The following is a 15,032-nucleotide window of genomic DNA, read 5'->3' on the forward strand; positions in this document are numbered from 1 at the left end:
ACCCACCTAGACCTGTCTGCTACCTCCCCATGGATTCTAGAGGAAGACTTGCGGTCCTCCATTTGGTACCACCATGGGACGAGGACTGACTCTGAGAGGCTCGTCCTGTGGCTCTGCAGCACCGCCCGTCAGGAGCGGTCCTCAGGTGTTGGAGATTCGGGAGCTGTACCGGCACCGTCCCTTTACCACGCAGCTCAGACGCACTGGAGACATGCGGCTGAAGGTGAAACACGGCCGTCCGTTTAGGTCCATTTTTTGTCTGTTGCTGTGAATCGCTGTTTGATAGTTCTGCTAACATAAAGAACTCGTGAACCGACAGAAAACAAGAGCCCCATTTGCCTTTGTCTGGAGTAAAATGAAATCACACAGAAAAATAAGAATACTTTGTTGATCTCACTCAAGGGGAAATTTCGGATCTCTAAAAATGATCCTGTTTGTGCGTGAGAGCTTTGGAGGGATGCTTGTGACTGAGCTGTGGCTTTGACTTCAGCGATACATGGAGAGCTTGATGCAGAGGGAGCAGCACTCCGAGGAAGTGATGGTGAAAGACCCCCGCACCCAGGAGGAGAGCGTCCATGCCAGCGATCTGCTCAGCCTGGTGCTGGTCAGCACGCACACACACACACACACACACACACACACACACACACACACACACACACACACACACACACACATGAATGATCGAGAATGACAGGAATATTGAACATATTTCCCCCTCCTGACAGGTGCATCTTGGGGATCTTTGACTGCATGATTGTGTATGACAGTGTTCTACAGTTGACCATCAAACCAAAAGAAATGTACTGTAAAATAATGACTGTTTGTGTAGTCTTTTGCAGAGGAAGGCGATGTAGGTGGTGCCTTTGGCAAAAGGGCTCCAGGTAGGTCGCTGCTTGTCGGCCATGTTCAAACATTCATTCATGTGACTGCTAGTTGTTTGGTTTTTGCCCTACATTAGTTTCTTGTCTGTGTGTGTGTGTGTGTGTCTGTGTCTGTGTCTGTGTGCACGCCTGCGCATTTCCTCAGTGGACATCTTCAGTCTGTACTGCCAAGGAGTTGAAAATCCCGCTGAGCCGCCAGGTTTATCTGAGGATTCAGCTTCAACAACCTCTGACAGGTAGGAAAGATTCCAGTGGTCCTGCCAGGTGTCTTGTTTTAAGCCCTGCTAATAATCTCTCACTCCTCCACATCCAGTGTTCCTCTTGTAAAGGAGACAAAATGGGCCACAAGACTTGCACAGTACAGGTCAACGCATCCATTTTTTCACTCGTGTGTGCCTGCTGCTGTTGTCGTGCAGACGGAGGGTCGTTGACCATGTCGTCATTCATGTCGTCTGCTTGCCTTGTAGACAGGACAGGAGTGAGGAGAAGGCTTGTCGGGAAGCCCTGAGGAAGAAGACTGTGGTTCCTTACTTCCACCCAGAAAATATCCCCTTCCACCAGGTTCTGTTTGTGCTCACACCTCATGCACCACATTGTCTGAAGTCCCTGCCAGGCAATGAAAAGCAAATGTAGAGAGAGAGAGGTTTTTGTGGGCTTGGACAGGAGAAAAATAAAGGTGTTTAGGCCATGGGAGACAACTTGTTCCCAGAATTTAATTATTTTATATTTTTGAGCAAATTCTGTCTTGTGGCATCCAAGTGTACTTTTTCCTCTCTAGAAGTCTTTCTCTTGCCCCTCCAGGCCTCGGTAGGAATGCACGCCAAATAATTGTAGACTAAATGTTTGAACTCGTCGAGCAAATCATGCAAATGGAGGCTGGTTGTTTTAGTTGTGAAGCTCCAGCCAGCACTGATCTCCGCCAGTCAGATGTCGTCTTGTTACTTGTTGTCAGAACCTGCTCCGTCATCAAGTGCCAGGCCCAAGGAGACTGTCTGAGGATCTCCACCCACTCCCTGAGCCCTCCACCCTCAGAGCTGACCCCCATCAGGCCAGTGAGTGTGCTGCTGGTGTGGAAGGTGAGATGAGTGAGGCCAAGCGGGATTGAACTGAGCAGATCGTTACCAGCTTGTGTAAGCACAAGCGTGACCACAGGAAAGCTGAAGCAGGAGCAGACGAACTGCTTGATTGTCTGTTCTGGGCTCCTGTACATTCAAAATGGCGGCTCCCTTTGTCGATCCAAAACAAACAAAACCACAACCATTCTTAACTGGGCTGATTTTAGTCCACTGAAGACACAGCAATGAATATGAGATTCCATGTCTGTTAAATGCTACACTGCTCCTTTAAGGCCTGGAGGGGTGGTGAAATCAGTAAATATTTCTTGATTTAATACATGTTTGTATGTCATTGTAGCCCCGCGGCCTTTGAACCCGACACCCTCTCAATCTGCAAGGTAATGCATAGAAAGGATGAGAATGAATGTGTTTTGCCTGGTAAATTGGATTTCTATGAACATTCCCCTGTAAAGTAGGTTTTCTTCTTTCGGTAGCGGGAACAGCGAATGTCTGTTCTCCATTTGCTAAGTTGTGTGTTTTCTCTCAGTCACGCAGCAGGAAGACACAAGATGGCTGAAACGAGGCCGGCCCACCCGACGCCTCAGACTGCTGGTTGGCTCCTCACCCTCCTGTCTTTGTTCACTTTGTCGTGAAGGTCCCAGTCGCTCACCTCACCAGGGGTGTCAATCACCGTGACCTGAAAACCCGATTCTCTGCCTACCAAAAGCTCACAGCTGTAATCATCAGGAGCTGCACTGAACATTGGAGACGTCTTGAGAACGTGGTCATTCTAGTTAAAGCGCCATCAGGGAAGAAAGTGTAACCTGTCTCATTTGAATGGTCTCGTCTCAGTAGCACGAAGCTACGCCTTTGTGGTGGTGTTGAAAACACCAGATTCACAGTCTTATTTCACAACCGTTGCCTGCTGAGACGGATGAATGTTGGTGTCTGTGCAGGTGAGAGCAGCCCGCAGGACTCCTCCAGGCCTCCCAGGCCCGTCCAGGTGGATGTGACTGGAAAGCCCCGCAAGACTAAAGTCAGACTTCCAGCCTCCATCCTCAGCTCGAAACCCTGCAGCGTGCCAAATGAACAAGTACTGCAATGTACCAACCAGTAGAAAAACACTGGGCCAGCTTTTTGGGAAGTGTGCTTAGCCATCGTCTCCAGAGCAGACAAGGAGACGGAGCCTTCACCAGCTGACGGACGCTGAACCGGGCTTGTTTTACATGCTGGGTTTTTTATTGAACTAGAAAACAAAACCATGAGTATACCAGCATGACATGATATAGCCAGCGCACAGAGACCAGCTTACAATAATAATGACAGCTAAATATCAATGATAATTCTAAAAAAAGACAATACGAAACGCAGCTCGTGCGAGTTAGCTTAGCTCAAAGAATGGTAATGGATGGGCGGGCTAGCATAGCTCAAAAGTTATCGAACACACTTTTCCTAAACATTGGCTGCATCAGGAGAACACAGCATTCAGTATGGAATGATTGAATTGTCAGTACATTGTAATTCTGGAATGAGACGCCGGGGAACAACACTGGAGGTTGAGTGAGACAGACGGAGGCATGCTAACCAGCCCGGTCACTAGGAGTTCTTCTGCTTAGCTAACTAGCAGTCAGCTGGTGTCTCAGTGCTGTAATGCACGCAAAGAGGAGAGAAAGGCTTCTCCTGGTCGGCTCTGGGGAGGACGGCGAATACTCGGATCTCCCAGGAAGTTGGCCTGCTCCATAATGGCCCCATTGACCAAGTACAATCTTACACACACACACACACACACACACTCTGTTCTTGATTCCAGTTCCTGTCAGTGGAGGAGCCAGTGAGGCGGCGGTGTCGGATTATTTCTCTGACTGATCCGAGCGTTGTTGTGAGGGGCTTCCAGCTCCTCCCATGCAGGGTTGACTTTGGGAGGGTGCAGGAGGGCACCACCTCCACCGTCACTGTGGTGATGAAGAACGTGGGTGTTGACACGTGCAGGTACGACACCGCCATGATGGTCCAACACAGGGATGAATGGATGCGGATGTGGGGCGAACAGGTGTCAGAAATGAAACAGCTTTGAACAGCAATGTTGTGTGTGTGTGTGTGTGTGTGTGTGTGTGTGTGTCCAGGTTCCACGTGAAGCAGCCTCCTCCTGCTACAGGCCTGCATGTCATCTACAATCCTGGGCCTGTGAGTTTCTCTAGACTTTAGTGTGTGAATATGCAGCGTCAGCGTCTCTGGTCCAACTACTATGACCTTTTGTGAGCTCAAGCTGAGTCGAGGCTCGTAGTGATGCACCGTCTCGTCTGCCTGTCCAGGTGCCTGCGGGTCTCCATGTTCAACTGCACATTCGCCTGTTTGCCATGTGTGCAGGCCAACTAGGGGACGGAGAGCCACCGAGGCGGGTTTGCCAGGATATTCTCATCCGCACTGAGCTGGAGGACCTCTGCCTGCCTGTCACTGCGTCCATCCTGTCGACATCTCAATAAATGCTTCACTTGGGTACAAACCCAAGCTGGTGGACTGTAGAAGTTTGGGACAGTCAGCAGTTTGTTGGCGGTGCAGCAGCAGAGACTGCTGCGGTCGCCAAGATGTGATGACAGCATCTGGGAGAGATTCTGCAGCAGCAAAGGACCGTTGGGGGGCAACGTAGAGTGCGGTTTGGGTTTTTTACACAGGCAGAGGCTCAGGCCTCTGCTCTGCAGCAACAAGTGAGGGACACAAGACACAGCAGTCTGTTCCTCTGCAGCCAGCGAGAGGCCCAGCTGCCCCCCCCCGCTTGTGGTTGTGTGATTGGTTGAGTTTGTATTCACTTGGTTTTTGGTGTCAGCCGCTGTCGGAGCCCCCTGCTGGTCACAGCTGCCCTGTTGCCTCGTGTTCTCTTGATTTTGGCGGTGGATTCTTTTGTTTGGAAGTTTAGGGTTGACTCGTGTTCATTGTTGCGTCTCTGCATTCGGCTCCTGTTCGATCGCAGCTTGACGTGTTGAAGGGCGGAGGGGCCCTGCAGGCTGGGTGGAGGGGGTCTGACCGGCTGCAGCAGTGGAGTGGAGCGGAGTCACCCCGCTACAGCAAGTAGCAGGGGGTGCACTGGAACACTCAGCCTGTCCTCTTGCAGCCTTGAAGTACTCTAGAAATACATCATATTACTCAAGTAACTGGGCCTGTTCAAATGTACTGAGTAAAGTTTGTAGTTTTTATTGTAGTTCTCATGTTTAAGTACCCTGACTCTCTCCTGCAATGAAACCTGTCACATGAATTCCTCATTTTTAACCTTGACGTACTCGTAAAAAACACGTTTTTCAAATTGGTTGTTATTTAGTGCTGGTTAATGTTACATTCAGAAGGGATGCCAATGACTTCCTCACAATTTACCGGCTCCCTGTCTGCCAGACGTAGTGTGATATTGTGATGATGTCATTTCTACAGGTGTCAGGTTTGTTTGTGTGGCTCCAAACCCCAACCAAAGTTCTGTCCTGACTCTGTCCAAGTAGAGCAGGTCCAGCACCTCCCTCCTTCAATGAACCTCCACCCAACAATTCTCCATCAGCAAGCACATCCTGCGGTGTGATGTCGTTTATTTGCAGTCCAGCTGCACTCCCCCAAATGAGTTCCTGGGAAAGCGGGTTAATACCAGTCACCACTAGGGGGTGGTGTAGGCCATGAAATAACTCCCCCACAGGAGAAAATACAGGCCTGATTTCAACTTTTACTGCTTTCACTCCCAGTTGAGTTTTATTTGACTGAAGTCAAGCCAACGCAGTATTTCCCCGGGTATAAAACAACCGCCCAGGTTGAGGAAGGACAGCAGTGCTGAGACCCGCGTGGAGTTGAGCAGGCAGACGTTTCTCTCTGCTGGTGCTGCAACCGGCGCGTCATCAAAACCTCTCAATCTGCACCAGCAGGTGTAAACCCTAAGTCTAAAACCCAAGCTTTCACCGGGGCAGCCAATCATGTTGCCATTATTTGTGCACGCCTCTCAAGTACTCAAGTACCATGTTGTGAGGAACTTGATATGGTGAGCACAGTTTGTACCCACAGTGACCGAGCCTGCGTGCTCACCAGTCGTGTGATGCTGCTCTCTTTCGTTCTTTCAGACGAGTTTGTCTGCATCAGGTTTTGCTAAAATGGGAAGACAGTTTGGGCCAAACCCTGCTGGAGACAATAGAACAAAGAGAGAACAAACAGCAGTGACGGGCGCAGGAAGCTCCTGCTCTCCAGAACTCTGTGGAACCACACAGGACCTCACAGGGTTAGAATCTTTTAATTACAGTCGCTGTCAGAAATATTCAGGCTCCGAAGTCTGCCAGCAACAGCTGTGGGTTCACATCCACCAGCAGCAGGTCAAAGGTCAGTGCTGCTGCTGTCTCTACGCTGCTAATTGTTTGTTAAAATAGAAGGGAAATGCTTAAGGTGAGGTCAATGTTTAATTTAGGACAACTGGTCGTTCCGGTTTAAGGAAAATCTGAATGAGCTGAGGCCCAGGTGAGCTGAGGCCCAGGTGAGCTGAGGCCCAGGTGAGCTGAGGCCCAGGTGAGCTGAGGCCCAGGTGAGCAGCGCTGTGAGGATCACAAGTTTTCTTGCAGCTCTTGTTGCCATCCATAAACCCTCTTGACCCGGCCTGAGCCGTCACACACTGAACGGAGACAACACTGAAAATGAAACTTTTATTAAGAAATGAAAACCTTGGACATCTCCCTTTCCCAAACATCCCAATCTGAATTCAGGATCAGGCCCATCTCCAGGTGGCGCTGTGCCGCTTCCTGCTAGGCTGTTGTGTTGGTCGCTCGTCTTCCTGGGTGCTGGTGCTGCTCTGCTTCATCTCCTCTGACGTCGCCAAGCTGGAGGGCAACCAGCGCTCCCCGCCGCCGGCCCTCGCGCCTCTGGGTCCAGGCCTTCTGTCATTCCTGCCTGAGGGAACTAATGAGTGTTTGCTTTGTTCACCCAGGCGCCGCGTTCCTGTCGCTGAGGGGCGGCGGGGGGCGGGGCGCCTCTGTCCGAGAGACGGCACGTCGTCATCCCAGGAGACAGAAGTCCAGCAGGGAGACGCAGGAGGAGAGAAGTGAGCAGGTACGGAGGCACCCAGCTGATGCGTAACTACCGTACAACTGTGGTATCAATACAACGGAGCCGCACCCTCGCAGTAAAGATACTGCCGGGATATCCCTACTCCATCTACATGTACTATAGAACCTGCAGAGCGGACGTAAGGTTCTTCAAAGGTTCCATAAATTTGAACATTTTCAGAATAGGAGGATGTTCTTCTGATGGTGGTGAAGTCCTGCAGTTCAGTGTTCTCTACAGGAGGAGGTTCTGCATTGGTTCTTTTATGGTCAAATGCAGTATCAAATACTTCTGGGATGTACAGAACATGCCTGTACGGTTCTCTTTGGATGATATGACGACGTTCTCACAGTTCTCTGTACTGGTAGGAGGACAGGATTTGAATTCGGACAAGAATCTTGACACTACGTTCCAGGAACGTGTCTGGACAGTCGAGAGGGAACAATCAGTATGTTTTTGGAACGAAGTAAACAGCAGTCGGAGAACTGGAACAATCACAACAGACCTGCAGCTGAACTGGTCTGAACCGGTCTGAACTGGTCTGCCGCAGCTCGCTGGCTGTTTCTGCCTTTTTGTTTTTTTCAGACTCCTGCTGCTGTCTTACAAAATAAACCCTGAGGGCTCAGACCAGTGTGTGTGTGTGTGTGTGCGTGCGCGCGCGCAGTAATACTACCCCCACACATGGATTAACATGGATCCTGGCCCCTCCTCCCCTGCGTCACTGCTGCCATCCATTCACAAGTCAATCATGTTGATTGGTTGTTGATCATCTTCAGGATGGGGGGGCAGCGTTGCCCTCCAGGCTTTCTCCTAAATTTGACCACGCCCTCGGCTTGTAAACATGTTTACTCACCCCTACCCCCCTGCCCTTTCCCCTCTTTCTTTCAGCTCCGCCTCCTGCTTCCTCCTCCATCACTCCTTCCTCCTCCTGCTTCCTCCTCCATCACTCCTTCCTCCTCCTGCTTCCTCCTCCATCACTCCTTCCTCCTCCTGCTTCCTCCTCCATCACTCCTTCCTCCTCCTGCTTTCTCCTCCATCACTCCTTCCTCCTCCTGTTTCCTCCTCCATCACTCCTTCCTCCTCCTCCATCACTCCTTCCTCCTTCCCTTCTCCCCAAATCTCCTGCTGAATGAAACTCTCAAACTCTTGTGTGTGTGCTCATGTTGAGCTGCAGCTCCAGCGGGAACATTTCTAGTTCAGATCAGCAGCTCGGTTTCATCCTGAATAGCAAACACACACACACACGTACACGTGCGCACGCACACACACACGTACGCGCACACACACACGCGATCAGCTGCTGCGGTTAAAAACAGAATCCGATGGTGTGGGTTTCTCTCCCAAGGGCACATTTGCTTTAAGACTCAAAAGTTACGGCTGCAACGGTGAACGATGAAGACAGAAGGTCTGAGGACGAGTCGTCAGTGACATCATCGCACCCTAACAACTGAGGAGGAATTAGCTGACAAATGGAGTCACATGATGCTGAAAATGGCCACACACAGAAAACCAGAAATTGCCATGAAGCCACTCTTAACTGGCTTCGTCCACCATAAATCAGACATGAACACGACACACTTTAACTTTGTTCAAAATAACTACACTTTATTTCTGGGACAAGCCAAGTAAATGTGTCCTGTGTAGAAAGGTGACTGTCAAAAGTTTCTGTCCCAAGTCAGTGTCTCTGTTCCAAAGGAGCGAATACCGGTTTAACCATGAGAAGTGTACATGGCGCTCTTTTCCGTGCTGTCTGTTTCAACGAGCCTCATCACAAACACAACTAACCAGGATAGGAGTATTTCTACTCAAAACATGAGTTTTCTCAGAAAATAACCACGTGATGGATTCCTGCGTTTCAGCGACTCCACGCTTGCGTCCTGCCCATCAACATAATCACTAAACATGGCATCGGAGCAGCCACGGAGGTCACAAGACAGTCCACTCGACGACCTTCATCAGCAGCTGGGAAATCATTCACGCCACAACACAGCTGCCTTCAAAATAGCTGTGAACCGGAGAACGCGGCCTCTCCAGAACAGTTTCTGGGGTTAGGGTTCCCTCGGTGACCTACTGATGTCGAACCAGCCAACGGCTGGATCATGATCTCATCAGATGCTTGTACACTGGCAGGAGGTGGAGGCTGGAGCTGAGGAATGAGGAGATGATCACCTGATCAGTCATCAATCAAAGCTGATTGGATTGTCTTCAGGGGAGCACATCTGGCTGATGACATCTGGAGTCTGGGTGCATTGACACGTGAGGAGGAAACGTCCCCTCAGTGTCTGTCTGTCTGCGTATCTCATGGAAGCCGGCATCCAGGCGGACAGGAAGGCTCACAGTCGGAGTTACAGTTTGTGTAACAGGTTATTGTGTTTCAGTGAGGGGAGGAGGAGGAGGAGGCTCAGCACTAGCATGCCCTCCTCCTCCGCCTGCTGTGGGCGGAGACACCGGTGAGGCTAAAACCGTCGACAGGCGCCCTGAGAGCAGATCAGAAGACACGCAACAGGAGGACTTGGACGGACTCGGCCTGTCTCTTCACAGGTAGTTGATCTTATTGTTCTGAAAAGACGGAAGGGGGTCGAACACCACTTCAGCCTGACAGTTAGCATTGCTGCTAACGCCGCGTGCCGCCGCGACGACGTGGGGGCAGGGGGCTCGCGCTCCAGCGTCGCTTCTATCAAACTTTTGTTGGATGGACGAGTAGATTATTGTTATTAGTAGTTGTAGTAGTAGTCGTCGTCTAGTAGACCCTGAAGATGTTAAGAACCGAATATGAGGGCAGACGTGGTCCGGTTCGACGAGCGTACAGAACAACTTGTTTAAGTTACACGGTAACGTTAAGACGCTGCCTAAGCGAGGTAACACCCGGTGACACGTCAGTCTTAATTTCTTAAACTGATGTTGTTTCCAACTCATGTTGCTTTGTTGAAACTACACAGTTGGTCGGCTGTCGACGCGTCAGTGCTTTTATTATGAAGGTTAGAAACGTAATTTCCGGTGACTGATGAGCAGGTAGCTAGTTAGCCACATTGTACATGCTGCAACAGACATGCGCTATTTCATCAGACAGCGAGGAGCCGCAGTGGCGCCCCCGTCGGTCCGGCTCGGTTCTGCCACAGCAACAAATATTCCAAATAAAAAGTGAATCGATGGATACAGAACCCACCTTCCGGTGTTTCAGCTCTTTGTAACCTGTACTGAAGCTGGTTTAACGAAGGACTGGAGCTAATGCTAACTTTTTGTAGCACCACCACCACACACACATTTATACAGACGAGTTGTTACAGGCTAGATTGTTACAGAATGACAGGAAGTAATCATTATTTCATCACGTGACCGGTTTTACCATAGAAATGTTTGAAAGCTTTTTCTGCCCTCCTAATAAATTCAGTTTCTTTTTGTCCACCCCTCAGTTTTTTACTGGAAATACAACATGAACAAGGACACGGAGATAGACATGAAGGAGGTGGAACTGAACGAGCTGGACCCAGAGAAGCAGCCCATGACGGGTGACGGCCAGGCTGCCGGCGGAGAGAAGAACGGCAGCATCAAGCAGAAGGTCACTGAGGATGAAGTGCCCTTCACTGGTCTGTCCAAAGAGGAGCTCATTAAGGTGGCTGGCACCCCAGGGTAAGAGCCGCTGGACCACAGGTCACACAAACCCTACTGAGCTGTTATGTTGATATAAACCCGGCCCGTAACGTCCCTCCCTCTGTAGGTGGGTACGAACCCGCTGGGTGCTTCTGGTCCTCTTCTGGCTGGGCTGGGTGGGCATGCTGGCCGGAGCTATCGTCATCATCGTCCAAGCCCCACGCTGCAAACCCATCCCAGAAATGAACTGGTGGAACGAAGGGCCTCTGTACCAGATCTCGGACCCTGAAGCCTTTTCTGAGGGACTACAAGGTAGCGGCGTATGATTTCTTGTCCTTTTAGACTCTTGAATCCAGTGCTGCCCTGGCTTGTGTCCGTGCTTACCAACATTTCCTCAGCGTGTCCTACTTCCACCCCAGAACAGCAGAAACCCTACAGCACAGCTCCGTCTAGTCCTTGGTTACCCACTCTGATTCTCGAGGGTGAAGCCATGTGACCAGACCTCAGGCTTCTTTCCTTCCTCTGGCTTGATACCAAACTGCTGACTAAGTTTGACACTCGGACTCAAAGTCTAAAGCACACGAGTCCTTTCTTTCAGAACTCTGGTGCGTAGAGGTTGTGCAAGCCCCTGCTTTCCTCTTTTTCTGCTGAGCCGATGTTATTTCAGACTCTATTTTTACACCTGTAGGGTGACACGCCTCACTTTCCTGAGACATCGGCTCTCAGCCCTTCTGTCCTTTTTGAGCCTCCGGGTTTCTTAAAGGAGGCAGGGCAGAAGAACATACCGCGCGTTCTGTAGGCAGCGCTCAGGTTTCCAACAGGCCTCGGGCAGGATTCCAGCAAGCACACATGACTTGGTGTTGGATTCACAAAGGACTTCCTTGTGCTCGGCTTCTTCGGGCCAGCAGAGGGCGTGGAGCCGGTTTTTGACACACTCCTGTCTTGAGTCAATACCTGGCTGAAAGAGCCGCTGTGCACCCCCAGGTGTCTCCTGACCTTCTGACCCGGTTCTTTCACACATCAGCTCTGTCCTCTTTTCGCAGGTGTGATTCCCTCAAACGTGGTAGTTCAGTCTCTCTCTCTCTCTCTCTCCGTTTCTCTGTTTTTAGATGTCGAGGCAAAGTTGGACAACATCAATCAGTTGAAGGTTAAGGGCCTGGTCCTCGGACCTCTCCACACAGTCCAGGCCAACGAGCCCAGCACACTGAGCCTGAGAGACATCAGCCCCACCCATGGAAATGAGAAAGCTCTGGTCGCAGTTCTAGGAAAGGCCCACAAGAAAGGTAGGCGGTCTTGAGCCTCTGCCTTGCGTTAGAGTCATCATTTTGACTGACCCGTTCCAAATGCTTGTCATGGTTAGGCATTTCTGTGGTGCTTGACCTGACCCCAAACTACCTGGGAGCTGATCCCTGGTTCAGCTCTGCTGATGTTGCTGAAGTGATGGAGAAAGTTAAGGTAGGACACACTCAGGTCTTCATGCGTCCACGCAGATTGACAGCGTTGCATTGTATCTGGCTTCAGTCCTCCCGTCCTCCTCCAGGCTGCAGCAGAACACTGGCTGAGTTTGGGTGTCGACGGCATCAAGATATCTGACCTGGGAACTGCCACCAGCACTGTGGACTGGTCCAAGCTGCAGGCAGCAGTCCAGGCCAACCGCACAGAGCAGGACAAGAAGAGGTAACGGCAACTGCTGGACTGGCCTTGCCTCTAACTGTCATCCGCAGGAACACAGGAGTTTTCCTGACATGAAGACCAGACCGTATGAAGGTCCAGAAGACACTTCTCAGATGAGACCTCTTTGGACAGTTGAACAATGAGCCCTGTTGTAGAGTTTGTAGGACATGTCGGGTCCAGATGGAAATTAAAGCATTCCAGCCCTGCAGGGGATTGTGGGTGGGGGTTGGGGAGAGGAAAGATCCTCAGACCAGCTCCTCTCCCCCTCTATCATAGTAAAGCTCCACCCTGTGGAGAGTTACAGGAATGACACCCAATTGAACTCAGCCGGGAGTTCTTCGGAGCTTCTGTCTCGGTTCATTCTGCTTTCTCGGCTTTCGGCAGCAGTGCAGCTCATGATTGTACTACGTCTCCTTCCTGTCAGGCTACTGATGGGTGTGGTTGAAGGCGTTTCGCCTTCAGAGGTGTCCCAGTTGGTCAACGTCTCTGGTGTAGACCTGGTCCTGTCCAACGTGCTCAGCACCAAAAGTGGAGGTAGGCTGGCGTGTCTTGGTTGTCTGGACTCACTCGTCTTTGTAGTGAGTCACTGTCCTCTGAAATGGAAGCACCCCCCTCTTTCATCAAGCTCCATCTTTGTATTTATTTCTGTTGCACCTCCATTGGACCTTGAGTCTCCTAATTACTCCATCATGCTTTGATAATTGGTGCTAAGCTAGGCGCTAACTGAGTGTGAATATGTACAGGTGTGGAACGCATCCAGGCCATGGACATCCTGCACTCTCAGTGGAGCAGTCTGGCCTGGGGTCTTGGTGCCAGCAACCGGGACCAGCTGTCCAAATGGGCAAGTCCTCCAGGTCTGATCCGTCTCTACCAGCTCCTGCTCTTTACCATGCCCGGAACGCCGGTGTTCACCTACGGAGATGAGATTGGCCTGCAAGCACAGGTAAGCGATAACATGGGTCGCAACGGTTAGCAACAAGACGTCGCAGGCGCTTCAAGGTGTAACCTGGTCTCTGTCCGTGTGGCAGGGTGGGAAAGCCCCAAAGATGGTGTGGGACATTGAGAAGGAGCCTGCTGAAGGAGCCGTCATCAATGAGACCGCTGAGGTAAGCGCACGCTAGGGAGGAAATGCTGTCAGTGTCATCCTCCTGCATGTTCACGCGTGAACTCTTACACCTCCAGGCTGAGAGAAAGGAGTTTGTAGCCGTCAGGAATTGGTTCAAATCCCTCAGTGACCTGCGAGGCAAAGAGCGCTCCCTCCTCCACGGAAACTACTTCTCTCTTCACTCGTCCTCTTCCTCCCTGTCGTTCCTCCGCTTGTGGGACCAGAGCGACAGATTCATCACAGCTGTGAACTGGGGAGACGCAACTGAGACGCTCGCGTTGAAGCTGGCCCCTGGAGGTAGGCGACCGTCACCCGGTGACGCTTCAGCTCTGGTGTCCATCTTTGTTGACCCCATCCTGTCTGATCCTGCAGAGGGAGTACCGGAGTTACCAGCCACAGCTGAGGTGAAGCTATCAACAGACCCACAGCTGAAGCTGAACTCCATGGTGAACCTGGACAAAATCAGCCTGGGACCCGGGCAAGGTGTCCTGCTGCAGTTTCCCTACAAAGGCTGAAGATGGCGCCTCACTACTAGAAAGCTACCTGTAGCTGAGTTGGTCTTTGGTAGCAAACTCTAAAGATACAGAACAGTCATGAAAGCTCTGCCAGACGCACTATCGGCCAGTGTCATAGTACTTTTTTATTTGTTTTACCTTTTGCGGCCATTTGGGACACGCCCTCATGGAGGCTTCTGAGCCTTTGTGTTGGTGACTTCCAAGTCAGAACTTGTGACAGACATTCCATTCTTATTGAGGCATTCTGCAGTTCCTCGTGAGTTCTTTTAAGTAGAATTTTTAAGATATCTCTTTTTTTTTTTAATGTACTCTGGTTTCACCACTAACATGACACAGGAAACTTTGAGTTGATGTAGTCTGCCGTATTGTCAAGTGTGAAAATGTCATAAAACCCCTCATCTGAATCGGAAAAACAATAAACCGAGTTGTGTTCTGACTGCTGTCGTCTGCTGCTTGTGTGTTGACGCGTTCTTACATGTCGAGTCTCACTGCTTTTGCCAAAGATAAAATCAGACACTATTTTAAGAGCACTCAGGTGTGTAAGTGTGTCACAGATGTTCGCAGAGGAAGTGTGTTTCTACCGTGTGGATGAGCCGCCTCGGCTTGGCTGGGCTCCTCATGGACCTCGCGCTCCTTCGCTCGCTGCGACTCCTCGTGATTCGGTCGGACCCCGTAGGCACGTGACGCTTCAAATGGTAGGCAGCTCTTCTGTCCTGGCAGCAGTCGCGTCTGCAGCACAGCAGAAATCACTGCTCGTGTTCCATCCGGTCAGCCTGAAAGGTGGCCGGCGTGCTGGTGGGACAGTGAGGAACGTCAAATGCCTGCTCATTGAGAGCCAATAAGGGGGTCCTGTTCGACTGATGCCGCACCGGGTCGAGTGCGGACGGTGACGGTTCGGCCCTGGCGACTCACTGTGGCTCTCGTGAGTCTGATGACATCACTTTAGTTCTCATGAATTCCTGCTTTGTTCTGTAGTTTGTTCCCTGTGGTTCCACCGTTATGTTCCCCTACCACGTGGAAGCAGTTTGACACAGTTGGAGTCAGAACAAATTATCCAGAAGCTTGGATGAATCTTGACAGGAACTCACCAAGGTTTTACTCCCCACCCCGAGCCGGACGGGATGAGCGAGCGAACCCTAACCCTTGAGGCTGG

At 51.0% G+C, this 15,032-nt stretch overlaps 2 protein-coding genes across 8 annotated transcripts in view; both read left to right on the forward strand.

Moving 5' to 3' along the window:
* spag17 (sperm associated antigen 17) overlaps positions 1-9,516 on the forward strand; it is a 29,957-nt gene extending 20,441 nt beyond the window's left edge. For 3 of the 7 annotated variants that reach the window (XM_086196675.1, XM_086196676.1, XM_086196677.1), the window contains exons 35-47: positions 41-223; positions 491-604; positions 833-884; positions 1,030-1,120; positions 1,198-1,248; positions 1,352-1,445; positions 1,837-1,960; positions 2,298-2,337; positions 2,487-2,551; positions 2,896-3,032; positions 3,750-3,928; positions 4,063-4,123; positions 4,252-8,933. In XM_086196675.1, the coding sequence (XP_086052801.1) occupies positions 41-223; positions 491-604; positions 833-884; positions 1,030-1,120; positions 1,198-1,248; positions 1,352-1,445; positions 1,837-1,960; positions 2,298-2,337; positions 2,487-2,551; positions 2,896-3,032; positions 3,750-3,928; positions 4,063-4,123; positions 4,252-4,422 (1,362 nt within the window). In that variant the 3' untranslated portion in view covers positions 4,423-8,933. Of the gene's footprint in view, positions 1-40; positions 224-490; positions 605-832; positions 885-1,029; positions 1,121-1,197; positions 1,249-1,351; positions 1,446-1,836; positions 1,961-2,297; positions 2,338-2,486; positions 2,552-2,895; positions 3,033-3,749; positions 3,929-4,062; positions 4,124-4,251; positions 9,042-9,124; positions 9,251-9,372 lie in introns of those variants that run through there. The other 4 variants (XR_015111715.1, XR_015111714.1, XM_086196679.1 and 1 more) reach the window with 4 other exon arrangements.
* slc3a2a (solute carrier family 3 member 2a) lies at positions 9,385-14,315 on the forward strand. Its single transcript, XM_086196680.1, has 11 exons — positions 9,385-9,535; positions 10,408-10,624; positions 10,713-10,897; positions 11,695-11,868; positions 11,946-12,040; positions 12,126-12,262; positions 12,684-12,793; positions 13,003-13,202; positions 13,288-13,365; positions 13,442-13,661; positions 13,737-14,315. The coding sequence occupies exons 2-11, from the start codon at positions 10,428-10,430 to the stop codon at positions 13,877-13,879; spliced, it is 1,539 nt and encodes a 512-aa protein (XP_086052806.1). The 5' UTR covers positions 9,385-9,535; positions 10,408-10,427; the 3' UTR covers positions 13,880-14,315.
* Positions 14,316-15,032: the final 717 nt, after the last annotated feature.

Source organism: Aulostomus chinensis, chromosome 24 (assembly GCF_037954235.1).
Source record: "Aulostomus chinensis isolate RoL2024-O1b breed Wild chromosome 24, RoL_Achi_v1.0, whole genome shotgun sequence".
Lineage (NCBI taxonomy): Eukaryota > Metazoa > Chordata > Actinopteri > Syngnathiformes > Aulostomidae > Aulostomus > Aulostomus chinensis.